Source organism: Mus musculus, chromosome 14 (genome assembly GCF_000001635.26).
Source record: "Mus musculus strain C57BL/6J chromosome 14, GRCm38.p6 C57BL/6J".
Taxonomy (NCBI): Eukaryota; Metazoa; Chordata; class Mammalia; order Rodentia; family Muridae; genus Mus; species Mus musculus.
This window is the reverse complement of record NC_000080.6, coordinates 30,886,476-30,906,588: the sequence shown is the minus strand read 5'-3', so window position 1 is coordinate 30,906,588 and position 20,113 is coordinate 30,886,476. Positions and strand designations below refer to the sequence as shown.

General features: G+C 51.7%; 1 protein-coding gene across 4 annotated transcripts; it reads right to left on the bottom strand.

The window, feature by feature from the left end:
• Window positions 1-4,602: 4,602 nt before the first annotated feature.
• Window positions 4,603-20,113, bottom strand: Itih4 (inter alpha-trypsin inhibitor, heavy chain 4). Of its 4 annotated transcripts, none has more exons than NM_018746.4 (23): window positions 19,971-20,113; window positions 18,624-18,784; window positions 16,912-17,016; window positions 16,630-16,792; window positions 16,380-16,490; window positions 15,812-15,940; window positions 15,092-15,208; window positions 14,717-14,885; window positions 14,511-14,636; window positions 14,142-14,323; window positions 13,868-14,053; window positions 11,422-11,561; window positions 11,031-11,185; window positions 10,749-10,778; window positions 10,427-10,486; window positions 9,819-10,031; window positions 9,016-9,066; window positions 8,700-8,732; window positions 8,493-8,609; window positions 7,101-7,269; window positions 5,550-5,704; window positions 5,358-5,454; window positions 4,603-4,954 (listed from the first exon to the last, which is right to left on the bottom strand). In NM_018746.4, the coding sequence occupies exons 1-23, from the start codon at window positions 20,058-20,060 to the stop codon at window positions 4,885-4,887; spliced, it is 2,829 nt and encodes a 942-aa protein (NP_061216.2). In that variant the 5' UTR covers window positions 20,061-20,113; the 3' UTR covers window positions 4,603-4,884. The 4 variants fall into 4 exon arrangements, with proteins under 4 accessions (NP_061216.2, NP_001152771.1, NP_001276562.1 ...); NM_001159299.2 differs by having other exon boundaries at window positions 9,016-9,063; NM_001289633.1 differs by lacking the exon at window positions 8,493-8,609 and having other exon boundaries at window positions 9,016-9,063.

The window sequence follows — 20,113 nt, the reverse complement described above, 5'->3', positions numbered from 1 at the left end:
ATGAGCCGCTTCTAACTGTCATGTGATCATCCTGCTTGGATCCTTTGTGCTTTCAGCGTCTCTGACTGAGGGCTTAAGGGATGCTGGGCAAAAGATCCTGGAGTGGAAGCAGTGGGTAGCTTGCTAGATGGCTGAGCAGAGATTTTAATAAAGCTAGTGTAAGGGATCGAACCTGGGACCGTCATCAATGCAGAGTACATGTGTGTGTGAGTGTGCATTTGCATGCATGCATGCGTGTGTGCGTGGGTGTGTATGGCACGTGGCTATCGGTCACAAAAATTGTCATACCTCCCACTACAGAAGGCCCACAGAATTTCCCACGGCTAGTGTCATGTGTCATAGCTGGCTTTCCAGTGCTCAAACTGGCCAAGGGCCTGGAGGGGAGGGGAGGTGACTCCTGGTTGCTACTACTCTAGAGTGAGTGTTAATATGAGACTTGGCTCCCAAACTGAAGGCCTTCCCCTGATCCAGGGGGAATGTGGGAAGAAAGCTGGAGAATTAGCCCAGCCCAAATGCTGCCTCTTCCTCAACACACAAGCAGGGAGGCAAGCCGCTCAGGAAGACATTAGGCTGGCTATGTTTTCACCTCCTCACAAAGTACCCCAGCTCCCCCAGTCCTTGCTGAGAGCCATACGTGGGAACCTAGGCCTTGCTCCAGGTGAAGGGTGTGCCACCTGGGCTGGCCCTTTCCTAGCCTACAGCACCTTTTTTTTTTCCCCTCTTTCCCAGAACTCAGGTAAGTGTTCCGTCTCTAGGCCAGGCTTCTGCTGGCCCCGTATATGGGCGCCCTTGTTCTATTTACTCAAAGTAACCTTCCCTTTGTCCTTCAGAATTACCCCTAGGAGGCCTTTCTTGCCATCTCCAGAATGGGCAGGAGCACTAGCACATTGCCTTTGATATCCATCAAAGTTAATTTCACCACCTTGACAGAATCAGAACCACTTGTGAACGGAGTCTAGTGGAGGACTTGTTTAAGACTTGGTCAGCCTGTAGGGGATTTTATTAACTGGGTTAGTCCAAGTGGGAAGACACCCCCTGGAAGCAGGCAGCAGCATTTCTTGGGCTGGGCCCTGGACTGAAAGGACAGCAGGAACCCTCTGAGTGCCGGTGTGAACGTTCATCCATACTTCTCTGCTCTACAGTGTGGATGCGATGCGGAAATGATCCACGCAAGACAGACAATGGGACTAATTAAGCCGAATAAAAGTACATAAATAATCTCATTAGCCAATGTTCAAAAGAAGACTCATATCTCTTGGTATTGAAGACCAGAGGTACAACATTTTAAAAGACAAAAACCACAATTACATCACTGTTTAGGGGAGGTTGAAGCAACATCTGTAGTTTTGTGGAGCTTAGCAGGATTTTCCAGATACCACATGACAATTACTTCTGATTTACGCTTCTTCTTCTTCTTCTTCTTCTTCTTCTTCTTCTTCTTCTTCTTCTTCGTTATTTTAGTTTTATGTTTTAGTTTGCTCAAACATCAGTTATTCTGGTTAATATGTCTGGACCAGGGTTGGGGTCACAGACAGCTCCAAAAGATTTGCAAAGGCAGATGTGGCTATTGGAGGTACTGTGATGTGTGTGTGTGTGTGTGTGTGTGTGTGTGTGTGTGTGTGTGTGTGTAAGGAATGTCTAGGCAGACACAAAATAAAGTCAGGAAAAGATGGGTCCCCGTAGCCATTTCAATGTGACTAGCTGAGTTAAGGCCCTGGTTGCCTTAACTCCCACAATGATAGACTTTGTAACCCGAAATCATCACAGACACCTTTATCTCTTAAGTTGCTTCTGTCAAAGTGTTTTGTCACAGCAACATGGAACAGAATGAAGACAGTGCCCAGTGTAATCCAGCCCTTGGCCCAGGGCCCTGAACAGCCCCCAGAGGGTAGAAAAGTGAAGGCTGGGGTTCAACTGTCCTGCAGGTGCTGGACAGCACTGACTTTTGTGTCCTAGGAGGGTGAACTTGGGCCAAGCTAGTCCCACAGGAAGTCCCTCGTCCTGGGCACGAAGTCCCCTGCCAGGGTGGCTAGGCGGAGGAACCTCAGTGCAAGACGAGTGATCTCACACACTGGGCAAGGCTGCCAGAAGTTCATCCACTGGCCTGACCCCTCATTCTTACAGAAAGACTCATTCCTCCAACACCCCCCACAGCTCAAGAGCTGGCACGGAATAGTTTTCTGATGATCTGGTCTATTTCCCCTAACAGGCAAGTGGGCTAGCTCACTTGGAGTTTTATCCTGGCTACGAAGTTTAGAGCGTAGTTGTGGCCAGCTGAGCGTAGTTTGGTGGCATCCTCTATTTTGATGGCTGATTTTACCCTCCGACTGCTTGGCTCTTTTATTCTTATGCCTGTGGTTTTATTCTCCTTATAGTGACTATCGGTAAGCCACAGGTTATGCTCTTATTTTTCTAGAAGCAGGTTGTTATAGGAGTCCAGTTGTCCCTTGGTCTCCATAGAGGATTGGTTTCAAGACTCCCTGGGATACCAAGAATCCACAGATGTTCCAGACCGTTATGTAAAACAGTGTTCTATTCATTTACAACCTGCTCATGTCCTCTTGTGCTCTGTGCATCATCTGCAGGCCACGTGTAATTCCCAGTGCAGTGTTATACAAAGCTAGGAAAGAGCCAAGGAAAACTCTGTACCTGATTTGTACAGTTGCAACTTTTGGGAATAGTTTCAGTCCACAGTTGGTTGAGTCCATAGATGAAGACACTCTAGATACAAGGCTTGTGATGGGGGTCTATGTAGCCTTGGTTGGCCTGGAACTTGCTATGTAGGCCAGGCTGGCCTTGAACCCACAGAGGTCTGTCTGCCTTTGTCTGCCAAGTGCTGGGATTAAATTTGTGTGCCATGAAGCATTATAACACAAAATTAATATTTCGGGTGGAATCTCCAGGGTGCTTAACTCTGTGGAATGCTCAGGAAAGGCGACGTCAACAACGTGAGACTTGAGAGCCTCATCACCCCTATATGAGAGGCTCCTGGAAGCAGCCCTTGCTCTCCTCTTACAACTGGGCCTCACCATCGTCTTCTTCTGCTGGTAGGGTGTTTGTTTGTTGTTTGTTTTGAACCAGGCTTTGGGTCTGTACCTAAAGCCTAGATGTAAAAGTCTGGGAGCTGGACTTGCCAGGTGCTGTGAGGTTTTTTCCTCAGACGGGAAGTATTCCCCACCCCCACTTCGAGGAAAGAAGGCAAGGGAGGAGGGAGGAAGAAAAAGGGAAGAGGGAGGAGGGAAAAGGAATGAGGGAGGAGGGAGAAAGGAGCAGTAAAAGATAAGGAAGCTCAGAAAGCAACAATCTTCTTCCCCAAGCTGAAATTGCCAGGGGAGGAGACTCTGGTAAAACTGCCTGCAAGCTGGGCAAGGTGCCCTAGGCGGCAGTGGAGGGGGATTTCTCTTTCTCTCTGCTTCCCTTTCTCCCTCCTTCTCCTCTTCCTCATTCTTTTCTTCTTCATCCTCCTCCTCTTTCCTTTTCCTCCCTCCCTCCCTCCCTCCCTCCCTCCCTCCCTCCCTCCCTCCCTCCCTCCCTCTCCTTCTGTCTCTGTGTAGTGCTGACTGAATTAGAACTCCACATACAGACTGGCCTGGCCTTGAACTCACAGAGTTCTGCTTGCTTCTGCCTCCCGAGCACCAGGGTTAAAAGAATATGTCATCACGTCCGATTCTTCCTCTTTTAAATAAAGGGTTCAATATTTTATTTTTCACTTACTTCTAAAATGTAATTTATTTTATCTTGTGTGTGTGGGTGTTTTGCCTGCATATATCTCCATGTACCACTTGCACGCAGGCAAGAAGAGGCCATCAGATCTACTAGAAATGTCGTTACAGACAGTTCTGAGTCACTATGTGGGGCCTGGGAATCCAACCTGGGATCTCTAGAGGAGCAGCCAATACTCTTAACTGCTAAGCCATCTCTTCAGCCCCTTAGAACATTTTATTTTTGGGGGGGGGGTTTCTGGGAACCAAACTCTGGGAACAGCAAGGGCTCTTTTTTGTTTTGGTTTGGTTTTTTGGTTTTGTTTTGTTTTGTTTTGTTTTGTTTTGTTTTGTTTTGTTGAGACAGGGTTTCTCTGTGTAGCCCTGGCTGTCCTAGAACTCACTTTGTAGACCAGGCTGGCCTCGAACTCAGAAATCCACCTGCCTCTGCCTCCTGAGTGCTGGGATTAAAGGCGTGCGCCACCACGCCTGGCTAGCAAGGGCTCTTAACCACCGGCCAGCTCTCGACCCGACAGGGATGCATCTTTCAAGGGTGGGTGGGATTTACAGGGCTCACTGGTATTCTTGTATGTAACCCCCATCCATGACCCTGCAAGTACTCAATAAACTCACTGCTTTACCAACTAGACTCGGTGGAATCCTTTCTTTCATCTGTCGCTGGTGCCCTCTCTGGGATGAAAAGACAATCATTCACTTCTCTTCAGGAACTAAGGCGTCATACACCTGCCCAACCCAGTTTACCCCTTTTGAGTAAAGCTGGTTTTCATGGTCCAGGCAATGCCCTGTTCTCTCTGGAGGGAGAGTGCTCTGAGGCCTTCACTTGGTGCTGCATTGACATTGTGAATGGCTGGTTTTAGATTCCTGTGACAAAGACCAAGATGGTGTGAAAAGTTTCCCTGGTCCCAGGCTGTCAAGGGCCAGTTCCAGAAGAGTTTAATGTTCTTTGAGACAGAATATACAGGTTGGGACCCTAAGTCCCACAGGACTGGCCACATGGAATCATGACATCAACTGCCTGGGTTCACACTGCCCTTCTTTATTTGTAACAAGGGAGCATCCTCTTCCCATCAAGGTCTCGGCCTCACAGGCGTCCCTGTTGGCATAAGGTGTCATCTGCCTGCGTACGAGGACAACATGGCAGGGAGTGGCGCTCCTAACAGTTCTATATCTCCACTGTCCAGCAGGAAATCTCTGCTCCTGGGAACCCTTCTTGGTAACTCAACTTGAGCTCTCTGGGGTAGGAAGACAACAGAGAAAACATAGGTAGGTGGCCAACCAATCTCAGGTAAGATGAAGGAGATGGGGGAGGGGTTGTAGACTGGAGCACAGAGTGCAGAGCATCTCAAAGTCCCTCAGAATTCCCTCTGATACAGGCCAGGAAGGCCCAGTTGCCCAAGGATTATTCAAGGGGATTTCTTTGTGATGTCTTCTGGGCCCAAGACTTTGGAAGTTTGAAAGCGGCAAGGAAACCATGGTACTGCCCACAACCTAGAATCCAAGCTGACCATCCTCTGTGGGGATGTTCTCAGTTCCCAAGCATGGACAGGAATGGGGTTCTGCAGATCCCAGCTCTCACCCACACCCCCAATCCCTACCCGACCATAGCCGGGCTCAGCGGCCTGTCTGCAAGGTTACCTGGTAGCCAGGTAGTCAACTCCTTGAACTTTGACTGTCCGTTTTGTATTATCTGGCTCGACGGGTGGCTCCCAGACGATGTCCCGGTAAAACTGACCTGAGGTAAAGGGTAGGTTGGTGAGGGTTAAGGACAGTGAGGGAGATGGGCAGAAGTGAGTGGCCCAGCCTGTGCCCAGTCCAGTGGAATCCTACCAAGCTCCCCTTTAACGTTGTTGGAGAAGTGCTGGGTGTCATTCAAAAGCAGCATTAGTCCTCTCTGAGGGTCATCCAGGGACAGGAGGCCGATGGTGACTTTGTCTGGGCCACTGAGCTGTAGGAGTCCCATCATATTCATGGTCATCTTCAAGCTGCAGAGAAACACCAAACCCTGAGCAGGAAGGCAGAGATACCTGTGTGGAGGAGTCTCCGTAGGCTGTGCCTCAGCAGCAGGGTGGGACCTCTGCTCTTGACCAGGAAGTCACTGTGTAGCCTTAGACAGAGCGTCCCTTTAATCTTCTAGGCTTAGTTTCCTCATTGGCAAGAGAGCACTGAAGTGAGCTTAGTGATGTCCAACTTCTCTGCATTGTTTGTAAAAGAGAATGGTGAGTCCTTTGCTCTGGGTGTAAGTTTGCTTTCTCATGAGGGAATTTTATATGATTGTATTGGGGGTGATGGGTAACAGTCACTGTCAATTTGACTGGACCAAGAGGCACCTGGAATAGTCATAAAACTCATCTCTGGATGTGTCTATATTTTTGGAGGTTAAGTGAAGGGGGAATCTGTCCTGAACTTGGGCCACACTATCCCAGAAACTGGGAGTGGATGGTATAAAAGGGAGGAAGAGAATGCTCTTTATTTCAGGCACTCTCTGCTCTGCCATGTCCTCTGCCCTGAGGGACTGAGGCCTCCTGTGTGGACAGGATAAGTCCTCCCTCCCTCAAGCTGCTTCCTGTGGGTTTCTGCTCACAGCAGCAGGGAGTCTGCTACACCTATGTGTTTTCAGAGCTTAGCTAAGCTGCTCTCTTCTTGCCAAAGCTTCACACAGACTGACGATTCATTTTCATTGTCAATTTGATTGGACTGTGAACTATTTAGCAGATTACAAAAGAACCTTTTCTAATGTATTTATTAAGGCATTGCAGAGACCATTGTCATGTTAAAGAGCAGCTCAGCAGGAAGGGCTAACCTGATTACATGCAGCAGCATGCATTAGGGTCGGCCCAGATGGCACAAAAAGCAGAAAAAAGTTTGTGAGGCCGGCTAGACCCTTTGCTTTCTCCACCTCTTGGCTGCCCTGAGGTGAGCCGTGCATGCTTGCGTCCCCTTAGGCTCGCCATCATGATGATCTCTGTCCAGGTCCAGAGACAGTAGAACTTCGTACTGCTTGGCCTGAACACTGGCCAAAATAATCCTTTGTCCCTTGCTCCTCCCAGGTGTGTGTTACAGCAGCACTATTCACCTACTGCAGGTGAGAGTAACATTCATGAGCCCTGATGTCAGGCCTCGGGCTTTTCCTGAGTGCCACCTTGAGCTCACCAGGCAGGACATGTAAGACACTCTGTACCTGAGTTAGTGATGAGGTCCAGGTCCCAGGACAGGGCCTCAAGAGCAACAGGACATTACAATGTACCCCCACCCCCGTCCAGCCAGGAGTGCAGCCTACTGCCGGGGACTCAGAACCAACCACTTCATCTGTGGCCTTGGGCCACCCATCATCCTTAACATCATGGCCAGCACAGCCTGGGACCCTGCCCTGGGACTTACCCAGGTAACACAGAGAACAGCGTCTTCTTCCACTTGTATTCAGTGTTTTTTCTGCCTCGTGTCACCACCAGTCGTTCAGGGGTTGCATGGACCTGCAGGTGAGGCTTCTGGATGGTCACTTCGAGCCACGAGAACCCAGTATTCTCATACTTACCAGTCACCTCCAGACCTAAGAAGGCCAGACCAGAGATTTCAAAGTCAATTCAGAGCAATGGCCCAAACAAGGAATCTCCCCTATGTCCTTTCTGGAACGGGGTCCCCAGAAGAATCTTTCTTCTTCTTCTTCTTCTTCTTCTTCTTCTTCTTCTTCTTCTTCTTCTTCTTCTTCTTCTTCTTCTTCTTCTTCTTCTTCTTCTTCTTCTTCTTCTCCTCCTCCTCCTCCTCCTCCTCCTCCTCCTCCTCCTCCTCCTCCTCCTTCTCCTCCTCCTTCTTCTTCTTTCTTTTTTGAGACAAGATCTCACTTGGTAGGCCAGGCTGGTCTGGAAACTCACTCTGTAGACCAGGCTGGCCTCAAAATCAGAGACCCGCCTGCCTCTGTTTCCCGGGTGCTGCTATTAAAGCTGTGTGCCATTGTGCCTGGCTCAGGTCTAGTTCTTATAATCTCTCCACTCAAGCTTTCGTTTCCTGAGGTTTTGTCCTTAGATCCAGCTGATGAACACCTTGCTAGACTTTTGAGAAGTGTGTGTGTGTGTGTGTGTGTGTGTGTGTGTGTGTGTTGGGGGAATCTTGCTTCAAGTATGGAAGCATGCATCAGTCCTCTGCAGTGTACCTAGGTCCCGAGCTTGCTCTATGGCTGAGAGTGAGGTGGAAAGTTCATGCCTCAGAGAGCAGAGCGGCTCCAGAGCCTGGGTGATGATGTAGGAGATCACATGATTCTCAGAGGTATGAGGGGACTGTGGCTCTCCGCGGGGTATTTTGTGGCTCAGCCTGAACATTCCTGAGTTCTGTACATCCCTGTGTCTGCCTGGATACTTCATCTTGACCAGTGAGGCCAGTCCAGGATTAGTGAGCCGGTCTGGCCAGCACATCTGCTTCTCCAACCATTCCCCTCCTCAGTACTACGAGGAGCCCATGGAGACACAGCGGGCATGTGCTCTTCAGCTCTGTCTCCTCTACCGGGAACATCCTTACCCTGTTCTCAGCCCATCTGACAATTTTGGGTGACCCTGCATAGCTCCCTGACACTAGGCGACTTTGGCCCTCTCTCAGCTCTGGAAATTGACCCATGTGTGCAGGCCTTGTGGAGTTCCCAGGAAAGCTTACAGGTGTTTATGGGAGGAAGGGCTCTTTTGGTGCACAGGACATTTGCCCACGCTGGGCATGCTGCTGCGGTTAGTGTTAAGTCATATGAGGTCTGGGTTTCAATGTAGATATCTGGGATTTATCTCTTACCCTGACTGGGGTCTACGAACAGCTTCATGGGCTTCTCAGAATGTAAGATATCCACACAGAGCTGGTCCACACTGGATCCCGGAAGCGGCAAGGTAATAGTAGGAACCTGGGGGTGGTCTAAAATAGCCGGTATATAGTTCCTGTGGCAGGAAGCAAAGTCTGGGGGGGGGGGGCGCAAAGGTATAGGGGGGCAGGAGGAATGCTTACCTGGGTTTGGGGATTCCTCTGGTATGGTGCTTTCTGAAAGAAGGAAGAAAAAGTCTGGGTTCAGGGCATTGTGGATAGGGTGGTAGGCAAGTGTGGTTCTGTCTCTCTTTCCACTTTAGCATGGGCAATACCATGTAACAGGTTACAGAGACCCAGGGTTTTTCCTTTTCAATATCTTCTGGAGCTATTGGGGGGGGGGTCTGGTAAGGGTATCTTTATGTTCTTTGTTTGCTTTCAGTGCTGTGGAGCAAATTCAGGGACTGGGCTGCATTTCAGGCAAACGCTCTATTGCTAAGCTAGGTTAAAGCATCAGTACCTTTACTTTTTTCCGTCACAACCAGATGTGGGTCAGCAGGATATTGTGCTGCTGAGGGGAGCGCGTGCACAGGAACATTGGACAGCCAGGGAGAGGCCGTCAGGATGCAGGGACATAGGGCAGAGAGGGAGAGGCCGTCAGGATGCAGGGCCTTCTGCACCCGAGGCCCCTGACCCTTCCTTACGGTCCACCAAGCTCAGGCCTGGGGGGCAGGGGAGATTTCAAAGAGACAGGTCCCAACTGAGTCTGAGTTCAGACTGGGAACAGAAGCAGGATAAGGGACCATAGTTGGTGCTGGAAACAGGAAAGCCTTCCTTCTCCATCATGGGAAGTGGATCCTCAGGGAACAAAGGAAGTGTAGAGTCCTGCTCTGGGGGAGGGAGGCCTGGTGTCCAGGAACTGGCTGGGGAAGAGGTGCCTGGAGAAGGGAAGAGCTGGCCACGGTGGTCTAAAGAGCCTAGTCATGAGCCCTCTTGGGACCCAGGTTTCACAAGTGAGGCTACATTGTCAAAGTTTGTGGGCCGGCAATCTAGGGAAAGAACAAGAGCCGGGAGAACTCAACCCTGAGATAAAATGGTGAGGACAAGGCAGAGAGAGGCTGGCTGAGAACTAGAAAACTGAGGGCAGGAAATAGTATACTTATCCCCAGCCCCTGGCTCCTGGCTCTGCCTGAGGACAGGGTCTCAGCTAGGCCTAGTCTCCCTGCATGTTTTGGCAAATGCCCTTGCTGCTGTCCCTCTATGGGCCAGAGTCATTAAGCTCGGAAAAGAATAAAGCCCACTGTGAGTCAGAAAGGGGCTCACCAACGGAGGGCAGGCTTAGCATCCTTTCATAGGAAGGCTGAAGGCTGAAGTCAGAGCCAGAAGCAAGAGGAGGTCCAGGGGGTGCAGGAAATCCAGGAGGTCCAGGAGGTGCAGGAAATCCGGGAGGTCCAGGAGGTCCGGGGAATCCGGGAGGAATGTATTGCCTAGATGCCCTAACGGCATCACCGAGTCTGGGTATCTGGGACCTGCTTCCTAGTTTTAAAACATTGACATGAACAGTTTATCACAGGCAATGTCCTGGGTCCCCCACAGTCAGGACTAGGATGTAGAGAAGGTAGGTAGCCCCTGCTTCTTTCTGGAGAGCCTCCCCTAGCCAGGAGATGGACACTTGTGGAACTCTTCCCCATGGAGGGTCCAGCCTTCCTGGGCAGTGCCCCTTCAATCACCCTGATTGCTGAATCCTCTGGGCCGAGTAAGATTCTAGACAGCCAACTCCTAATTAAATCCACCTGATCTTTACACATGGGCCTGTGACCAGCCAAGTGACCGAGGCTAGGCACTGTCCTTCCATAGCCAAATGTAGAGCCCAGCCTATTTCCTGGCACAGTTCTAGAAACCTCCCTTTGCACCCCAGTGTGACTTGTCACCTTTCAGCACGGTCATCAGTTTAGATCCTCTGACAGGAGGCCTGAAGGGGTGGGCTTGAGCTGGAAGACAGGGAGACGTGGGTTTAACTCTTTGGAGCCAGCTCTCTGAGGCTCCATTCTGGGTGGGGGTCTGTGTACCTAGAGCCCAGGGGCAAGGTCTGCGGGGTAGCCAGTATTTGGGCGAACGAGCGAGCGACTAAGTACACAGGCATGTTTGGTCAGATGACACCAGCTCCCAGCAGCAGGGGGTGCAGGGGGAAGGTAGCCCTCAGAAAGCTGGTGGACCCTACATAGGCAGGCCTTTGAGCTCCGAGGCCCTTACCTGCTAAGGGGAGTCTCTGCATGCCATCACCTGTACAAAGAAGCAGGAAGTGAGAGAGGCGGGTATGATGGGTGGTTCTGCCACTTTCAGGAGCTTTTGTTTAAATTTGCTCCTCTAGCCCTGGACTCTAACGTGTGCACGCAGTGAGTCTGGGGGCCGGGCTGCAGGACCTGTCCTCAGTTTCCACTTTAGTGAGTTAAGACAGGTCTCTGGGAGTCTATGATGGCAGGGTCAGGGCCATGATCTGAAGCAATGGAGGCTGAGACCCAGCCCCACACTCACCGACTTCCACAGGCTTCTCAGCAACTTGGAATTGTTCTTGACCTTCAGGTTTGGTGACCACCATGTGCGTGAGAGGGGTGACAAAATTGTACTTGAGTGACAAGTTCAGAACTTGGGCCTCGAGGGCCTCTAATTCGGCACCTGACGCTGAAATCCTGCGGGTTGAAGGCATGAGAGAGCTCAGGAGGTCCCTGGGTATCTCGGCAGCACCCCCCTGCCCCCACCGGCCCCTTCTTGTGAGTGCCGTTGGGAGAATGTAGAGTTTGGACATAACACTTCATGCATACCTGGTAGATAGCCTGTGCCAGATGTGCCTGCCCCACCACTAAAAGGGCTCAATGGTGTCACGTGAAAGCCACTGCAGTGCCTTACAAGGGTCAGGGTCACTCACCTCTGCTCCAGCTGTTGCTGTATAGTCAGCAGTGCCCACAGTCTCTCCATAAAGTTGTGAAAGATGTACTTGGGGCTCTTAAACTCCTTCTCTTGTTGGGCTACGCTGGCCTCCGTTTGGAAAGTGATGTTCTGCATGTGCTGGAAAGAGGTGCCCATCCAGGCAAGCACAGTGAGGGCTTTGGGCCCACACCTGCCCAGCCTGCGTTACTGTTCAGCATCATGAAGCTGGGAAGGGAGTTCAGGAGTATGATGGTCTCCCACAGGTGCTCCGGGGTAAGAAGGAGGTCAGGTAAATGTTAGCAGCTGATCGGGTGTCGCAAGACAGCTGTGTAGCCAGGAGCTTGGGTCAGCTGACCTTTTATAAGAAGGGACAGCAACTTCCAGGCCAGACCAGAAGGAAGAGGCCTCAAACACAGTGTGGGCCAGAAAGGTGTCCGCGTCCCCAGACATGGGGGAAAGGAAGGGAAAGGAAAAGCCTTGCCCAGTAGTTAGCAGTGGGCCTGAGACCAGTATTTCAGAGTCCTAGCAAGCTGTCTGCTCCACATTGCCCCTCTGCTGGGACAATGACACCCTGACATTGCCACCCTGGGACAATGACAGGAAACAAGAGCCTCAAGAAACACAGTCTGACTGCTTTCTTCCCAGGTGGCTATGGTCTTAAGTTGGACCAGATGGCAGCCTAGGAAAGGGGGCCAGGAGCAAGGATGTCCCAAGCCTACTTCATCAGAAGGACAGGCAGCTAAGAGGCCCTGTGCAATCTTCTATTAGGACATAGAACCTTCACAGGACCAAGGGTCTCTCCTCCTATTGATGACCGACTAGGCCATCCTCTGCTACATATGTAGCAAGAACCATGGGTCCCACCATGTGTTTTCTTTGATTGGTGGTTTAGTCCCAAGGAGCTCTGGGGGTACTGGTTAGTTCATATTGTTGTTCCTCCTATGGGCTACAAACCCCTTTAGCTCCTTGGGTCCTTTCTCTAGCTCCTTCATTGGGGACCCTCTGCTCCATCCAATGGATGGCTGTGAGCATCCACTTCTGTATTTGTCAGGCACTGGCAGAGCCTCTCAGGAGACAGCTATATCAGGCTCCTGTCAGCTTGAGTCTGACGCCTTAGACCACTTGGCCATCCTGACACTCATCAGGCAAGAGTTTATCTTCCTGCTTGGTGCCCTAGATTCAATTCCCTGCACTAAAACCAAAGTGTACACAGCCCTGTCCATTATGTTTGAAGTCATGTTTGTGATTACACAGGGCTAGGAAGTATTCCATGGTAACTCTACGAAGTAGGCACCTGAATGAACTACATTTGTGTTCGGGAGGAAACAAGTTTAAGTCACTTGTCACCTATGGGGTGACAATTAATGGAGGTTGGTTTGAAGACAGGTTGTTTGGCCATACAGTCTTCAGGACAGTCCTACTATTTGACTATGTCTGAGATGAGGCCCTGGGCCCCACTCCATCCCCACCCACTGCTGTTTCTCGCAGACAAGGTGCCCTGATGGCATATGAGCCCATTTCTGGGTTCTGCTGCTCCTATGGCTCGCTCAGTCTCAGCAGACCCTCTACAGGATTCCCATTCTGACCCCAGGTCAGTGCTCCCAGCACTGTTCTTCTGAATTCCTGGATATGTGCTGTCAGGCACATTCTAGGCTGTCACTCTGTTTTTGTACAAGTTGTCTGTCCCAGGAAGGTAAGGAGGGTTGGCCTTATTTACTGCTGCATCCCTCAACCTTAAGACTCTGACAGGCTGAACCTGCTGCACCCAGAGCCAGAGGCATCAGAGCAAGGATGGGCCAGCTCTGTGAGGTGAGCCAGAAGCAGTGGGGACCAGCGTACGTTGTCTGTCCTACCTGGAGCTTGCTCTGCTCTCCTGTGAAGTGGGAGTAGTTCTCTCTGTCTGCCCACACCCTCAAAGGCCTATTATGAGGGAACAGGGCATCGGGAAGGTACATCTGCTGCCATCTGATTCTCCAGAAGAGTCAGGAGGCAGCAGGGTAGACCGAGTTATCAGTTCCTATATGCGCTAGAGTCTCTTATGAGCAGTAGTATGTTGTCTTACTGGATCTCTACCATGAACCCACGCAGCCAGGGCTGGTATCCTTCAGGAAAACCCGAGGAAAAGGGACCTTAGACACTCACTCAAGGCCAATCAGCTGGAATTTGGTATGACTAGTACTTGAGCATAGTTCCTTGGGAGCAAATACGAAGGCTGTCCAGGCTGCCCAGGCTGCCCAGGCTGCCCCAGGCTACCCCAGGCTACCCCAGGCTACTCCAGGCTACTCCAGGCTACCCTAGGCGGTTCCAGGCTACCCCAGGCTGTTCCAGCTTCCCCAGCTTCCCCAGGCTGCCCCAGGCTGCCCCAGGCTACCCCAGACTGCCCCATGCTGCCCCCAGCTGCCCCAGGCAGCCCCTTTGCTCCAGGATGACTCCCCCAAGCTTACCATCTGCCCACTGACTTTGGCTAAGAGGACATCAGGACCCTGGTCCTGGAGCTTCCCAGCCACCACCATCTCTGAGCCCTTAAAGTGGTGTTGGAACTTGTACCGAGTGACTTCCTCCACAGCATCACTGGGGTATTCGAAGGCCACTGATGAGAGCAGTGGATTGGCTACTTCGTGGTAGAAATCCTACGGTGGGGGTGGGGGACATGTCACAAAGGCCAGGCAAACGGGGTCTGCCTAATGGTCTGCACCCAACCTTGGATCAAACCGGTACCTGAAGCTGCAGTGCAGAGTCTGAATCCTCATAGATGCGCCTGGCCAGGCCACCATTGTCCAGTGCCATCTTCTCCAGGAAAGGATAGTTCACATCAAAGCCGAACCCCAGGCAGAAGAGGCTATACTGCCCATTGATGGCTTCCCGCACGTTGTTCTGGATAATCGTGGGGTTGGTTTCTCCTAGACACATGGATTTGGGAATCGGATGAGAAAGAATGATTTGCTCAGTGGATAGTTCTGGAATTTCAGAGCCAAAGGGGTCTTAACGATTCTCCCTGTCCCCGTCTCAGGTTCCACAGCCAGCCTGGAAGCAGGTCCAGCCTCGCTCCACGTCTAACATGCCCAGGAATGGCCACAGTGTCCTCACCCACAGTGGGGTCACCGTCCGTGAGCAGGATGATAAGGGAGACGCTCTTCGAGGGCAGTAGCTCAGCTTGGTTGCTTCTGTCCAGCAGCTCCACAGCCAACAGCACTGCATTATTGATGTTGGTCCCTGAGGGGCACAGACTCAGGGTTGGTCCCAGCCAGTGACCCATGGAAGCCCCCAGCCTCTTAAGATGCAGAGGCACCCACCTCCGTGAGCCCGGATCCTGGAAGCATAGTTTACAGCCTTGTTCAAATTCTCTTCTGTCGCTTGCACCAGTGACTGCTTCCATTGGTTTGCTTCCCCACTGAACTCAATGAGGTTGAACTGGTCTTGGGGGCTGAGGTCTTTCAAGATCTTGACTAGGGCTTCTCGGGTCTGATCAGGGTGGAGAAGACAAGGCAGGTATCTTAGAGGAGCTCTCCAAAAGTGCATGATCCTTGGAGTAGTGTCCTGGTATCTTAGGTGGGCTCATAGTGTACGCTTCGGGCCAAACTTGGTCCCTGGAAGCCCCCTACCCCCCACCCAAGATGCTGAAACAGATGAGGCGGCAGCTGATCTCAGGGCCTGGGAGACAGACCTACCTGCTGGATTTTCTTGCCTGACATAGATCCGCTTTTATCAATGACAAAGATCACATTCTTGGACATTGTAGGAAGGTTCTCTGGAGCAAAGTGGTGCACAAAGTAGCCTTCCTCAATCTGTGACCAGAGCGAGTCCACACTCAGAGGATCAGAATGTAAGCCCCACCCACCCCCACCCACCTCCATCAGGCCAGATCACCGTCCTCCTTTCATGACTCCTCCCCATGGCAGCTTCTTACCTCCCCCTCCGAATCCTCATCACCTCTCAAAGCTCAACCCCTCGCTAACAGAAGACTTAGGTATTCACGCATCACCCTAGAACTCTCTCCATAACTTCATTCCCCGCTTTAGTATTTGAGGGAGCTTATACTAACAGACACTATGAACCCAGTATCCATCAAGCGGGAGCACTGGGGGGCGGGAGGGCAGGGAGTAAAGGGAAACACAAATATGAGTAGCTGTCAGACTTGCACATATGTAACAAATGTATAGAGGGAGACTCCACAAGGTCAGCTTTTGCAGAGACAACCCTTTTCTGCCTCCAGAAAGAGAATAACATCCAGGATCATGATGGAGCTGCCTGTTTTCTGTCTGAGCCAACCCCTAGCGCAGAGTACAGAGGAGGGGCCGCCATTTTCCTTTTCCAGAACCCTCACGCTTAGACGTGTGAAGGAAATACAGACTTTGAGGTTTCGTTGCTCTTGTCTGGAGTCCACCCACCTGAATGGAGCCCCCAGAGTCAGACCGGTTGACATCATAGCGGACGATGAAGTCCCCATTCAGCACCGTGTCCTGCTCACTCTGAGACTTCTGTTGCTGGGAGAGCGTCGGCTTGAACCGGATATGAGCCTAGAGGAACAGTCGAAGCTGAAGTTGAAATGAACAGGTGGAGCATGCTCTCTCTGTGTGCACTTCAGAAAATCAGATTCCAAATGTGTGCAGCCATGGGCAAAAACTTGAGGGGACTTTCATTCTGAGCTGGAGGGTGACAGCATGCATTCGGTACGTGTACACGGGCGTGCACATATATGCACCCCACCTCTGGGGACGCGCAACCAGCTGGGCTCAGCACAATCCAGTTCTCTCTGAGGATCCTCCCATCAGTCTGCTCTCCCCCATAGACTCCAAGCTCCTAGAAGGGCACACTGAGCATCTCCAGGTCATACTGTCCTGTCTTTTTGGTAGTGGTTTTTGGAGACACAGCTCAGGGAACTCCCAACTGTTTGGGGGAATCTAGCCCCTGGTCTCAGGGCTGGTGTCTTCACTTTGATGGTCATAGCATGCCCACCTTGGTCTTGTTCTGTGAAGTGGTAAGGGCATTTGCCAGCTCCGGGGTCATGAAGGTGCTCTCTGTCTCCAGGATGCTAATACCCTGAGGCTCAAAGATGTAGATGTCCATCTGCAAGCAAGATAATACGGGTCACCAGGGAAGCCACGAGGTGGGCTGTGCTCCCAAAAAGCTAAGTGGACAAGGGGAAGCTGCCTTAGTTGGGAAGGGATTATTGATGGGGCTTCCTGGAGAAGGCAGTGCCAGGTACCTGAAGGTGCTTCACCAGCTGCTGAGGCCTCACTTTGAGGAGTAGCTCATACATTCCCAGTCGCCTTTGGAGCAGTTCCTGGTATATGAGTTCGAAGGTAATCTTGGAACCAGGGGCCACGTTGACTGACACTTCAAACTTCTCTGTCTGCCTCCCAGTGGTCCTGGGGGATAAGAACAAGAACCCATTCGGTCAGGTAGGGGATGGCTCCTGGAGGGGACAAAGCTGAAGGCCAGGGGAGGAGCAGTCTCTACCTATCCACACCCTCCCCTATAGGCTCACTTGACGATGCCAGCACTCTCTCCCCTGCCCACGGCGGCACTGTATTGTTTCTGGGCTTCGGCCTTCTCTTTGACAACCCCTGGGTAGGTCACGCCATCGATGATCCTAGTGAGGAAGAGGACAACCGAGAACCTTCTTAGAAAGACTTTTCTAGAATTCGGTGAGATAGATGTGACTCCTGTCTTTGCCTGGGACAATGGCATTTATTATGCACCTACGGGGTAGAAGACCCCATCAAGGACACTGGGAGTGGCTTTCATCTATCCTGAGACATACACAGTGTTGGGACACATGGGTGTTACTATAGGGACAGAGCAGAAAGTTACAGAGAAAGCAGGACTGGGATAAACTCAGTCCGCGTTCCACTGCCCCTTCACCCTTATGAACTGTTCCAAAGCACCAGCTAATCATAGCAAAACCAAGAGAGTGATGAGTTGTTCTTTACCCAGCCCTACATCTGCCTCTTGTGTGGTCAGACTTGAGCAGGAAGGAGACACAGGACAGAAGGCTCTGATCCTATTTCTTTTCCCTCTGCCCTCCTGCTTAGCGCAGGTGTTCCAGGGAGCTTGGCATCTCTGGAGGCAGATTTGGGGCACCTAGTGGTGGACACTCCTGGGAATGTAGACACGTTTCTGGAAGCTAGCCTTTGATGCGGAGAAGGGACTGCCAGGGCCATTTCTCTGCACACAAAATGGCTGTTCCAGGAGCTTCTTGTGGGGTGAATAGGGACTAGAAATGGTGACCTGCTCGTCCTGGGAGTGGTATGGGAGGGTGGGGGTGTGCAGAGACGGGGGGGGGGGGGGGAGGGGGAAGGGAGGGGACCTAGCTGAAACCACAGAACAGGCGTCTTCAGTTCCCTTCTCTGGCTAAGTCTTGGGCCAGAATGGGAACAAACAAGGGAAGCCTGGCTCCTTCTCCTGGCTGGAAAGTTCATCCTTTCTCCAGACTCTCTGCTGGGGTGGGGGTGGGGGGTGGGGACGCGGAGACCTGCCCTGCCCCGCACTTCTCTGTGCAGTAGAAAGACCCGGGGCCACTAGCATAAACATGGGGGGGGTGACTGTTCTAGGGTGGAGGTGGGTGGGGAGAAAGGGAGGAGCCAGCCACAGGGAACCTAGCCTGCCCCCTCCCCCCTAGCTCTCCTCCCCCTCTAAGTGCTCCCCCTGTCGGGAGCAGCCTGCCTTCAATTGCTGCCTCTCTGGGAGGCGAGGGCCAAACATGGACTTTTGCCAAATTCAACAAACATTGCAAAATAGATCAGGGCAGCGTTGCAAAGGGACGAAGAGGGCACAGTAAGGACTGCTGCTGGCTCGGAGTCCTCAGGAACCCTGGCATCTCCTGAGGAGGTAGAGTAGAGCCACCTGCCCTCTGCAGTGACAAAGGGAACCCCAGGAGGTAGGGCTTATGCTTCTCCAGCTGGAACCTGATTTTGGTGACTTCCTGTGTCAAAGCTAGCATTGGCCTAGGCTTGGACTTCTGGAAGGCAAAGACTCCAAGACAGTGTGGTTCTTGGTCTGTCACCTAGCAGTACTTAGTGAGGAGGCAGGATGACAGGCGGGACCGAGGCATCTCTGGGCTTGATAACATCTTGTTCCCTTTGAGGCTGACTCATGGAACAGAGGTCCTGAGTGCCCAACTTGTGGAACTCCATGTCTCAGGCCCAGGGGAGATGGACTTGCAGGACTGGGTTGTAGAAGAGGTACGGAGACACCTACATGGAAAAGTTGGTGATGAAGGCTTTCCTGGGTAGCTCTACTTGGAAGGTCGCTTCTTGAACAGCATCGGCTCTGTTGACCACCCGGCTGGTGACAACAGTATGGGCAAATCGGGAAGAGACCCGGGAGTCCACCGTGAGGCTGTAGATATCGATGCCATTCTGGACAAGGGACAGGGAGGAGGGCTGAGTTGTTTACCTGCCACCCCCCAACCCAATTTTTCAAGAGTAGGCTTCGAAGCTGGTCCCAGACCAACCTCCACCCTTCATCTGGCCCGGATACTGTTTAGGCCTCAGACAGAAGTCATCACACATCTCAGTGAAGCTGAAGGCAGCTGTGGACCTCGTTCCCCACAAGACAGCCCCATAGAGCAGACCTACAGAGACCTCATGGGAAACAAAGCGCCCAGGCTAACAACGCAAGCCTGGACAAAGCACACTTCTCATCTCGGCAGAGGCGAGGGGCTCAGAGTCGGGGCCCTGTGTGCAGGTTGAGATCTGCCTAGTATGAGGGGTCTTTGATTTTTGGAAACTCTGGCCTCAGTGAAAGTGGGAGAACACTCCTGCCACTCTCCTATCAGATAGTCCTGGGAATCTGTTGACAATCAGGTTTCTAAGGAGCGATGCTCTTCTTCGTCAATGTTCCCTGCAATGGACTCTCTGCCCTGACCCCTCCACTGGGTACTGCTCGACACATACACGGTTTACCCCAAGGCTGGCATGTCCTTAAGAAAAGGCATGTGCACACACACAGCCCCGTTCCTCTACCTGCTCCATGTGCCATGCTGCACACACACAAACTGTTCAGATACTCATGGTTACCTGCCCCAGTTTAGGACAGAGTTTAGCAAGCATCAGCTCTGTACCATGCATGTGTGGCACTAAACACTTCCCAGGTATCATAAGCTTGATTATCAACCAGCACAGCACTCAGACTATGTTTTATTATCACAGTCTTTCAGATGAGGAAACTGATAGGTAGACCATGTAAGTCATTCCCAGAGGTCACTCATCTAGAGCAGAAGCGCTGGGCTTATACAGCCACATCCCGACTTTCTTGGCTCTGCTGTCAGCCTCAAGGGGCAACTGGCTCTCCTCTTTCATCTATAAAGTGGCAAGAATAGGACTATCCCATCTATTAAATGAAGGAGCCTTAAGGATCTCTGGGTACTGCCTGGTTACCCAGCGATTAGCAACATGCCCTGCACACACACTGACCTGCACACCTGCCTACTTAATTACATGCATACTGAAGAGGCACCCCTAACTTTCCAGATGTGTCTGCTCATTACCCAGCTTGCACCACACTCACACAGGTAGACACAGAGGCACCTATGGGTACTGCTACCTTCTCGGCAGTAGTGGTCGGAAGCACAGCCAACAGTGAAGGCAAGAACAGCACAAGGTTCCACATGTGGGCAGGGGCAGGGCTCTTCATCTGCCTTCAGTTGCCCGCCAGACTGCTTCTGAGCCCTGGAGCAGGTGGGTTAT

Excerpts from the sequence above, each read along its gene's own strand:
- Itih4 (NM_018746.4), bottom strand. The coding sequence starts at position 20,060 with ATGAAGAGCCCTGCCCCTGCCCACATGTGGAACCTTGTGCTGTTCTTG. Across the intron at positions 16,491-16,629 it reads AGCTGGTGAAGCACCTTCAG|ATGGACATCTACATCTTTGA; the intron begins GTACCTGGCACT and ends TCTTGCTTGCAG. Across the intron at positions 8,733-9,015 it reads TGTGACGGAAAAAAGTAAAG|AAAGCACCATACCAGAGGAA; the intron begins GTACTGATGCTT and ends TCCTTCTTTCAG.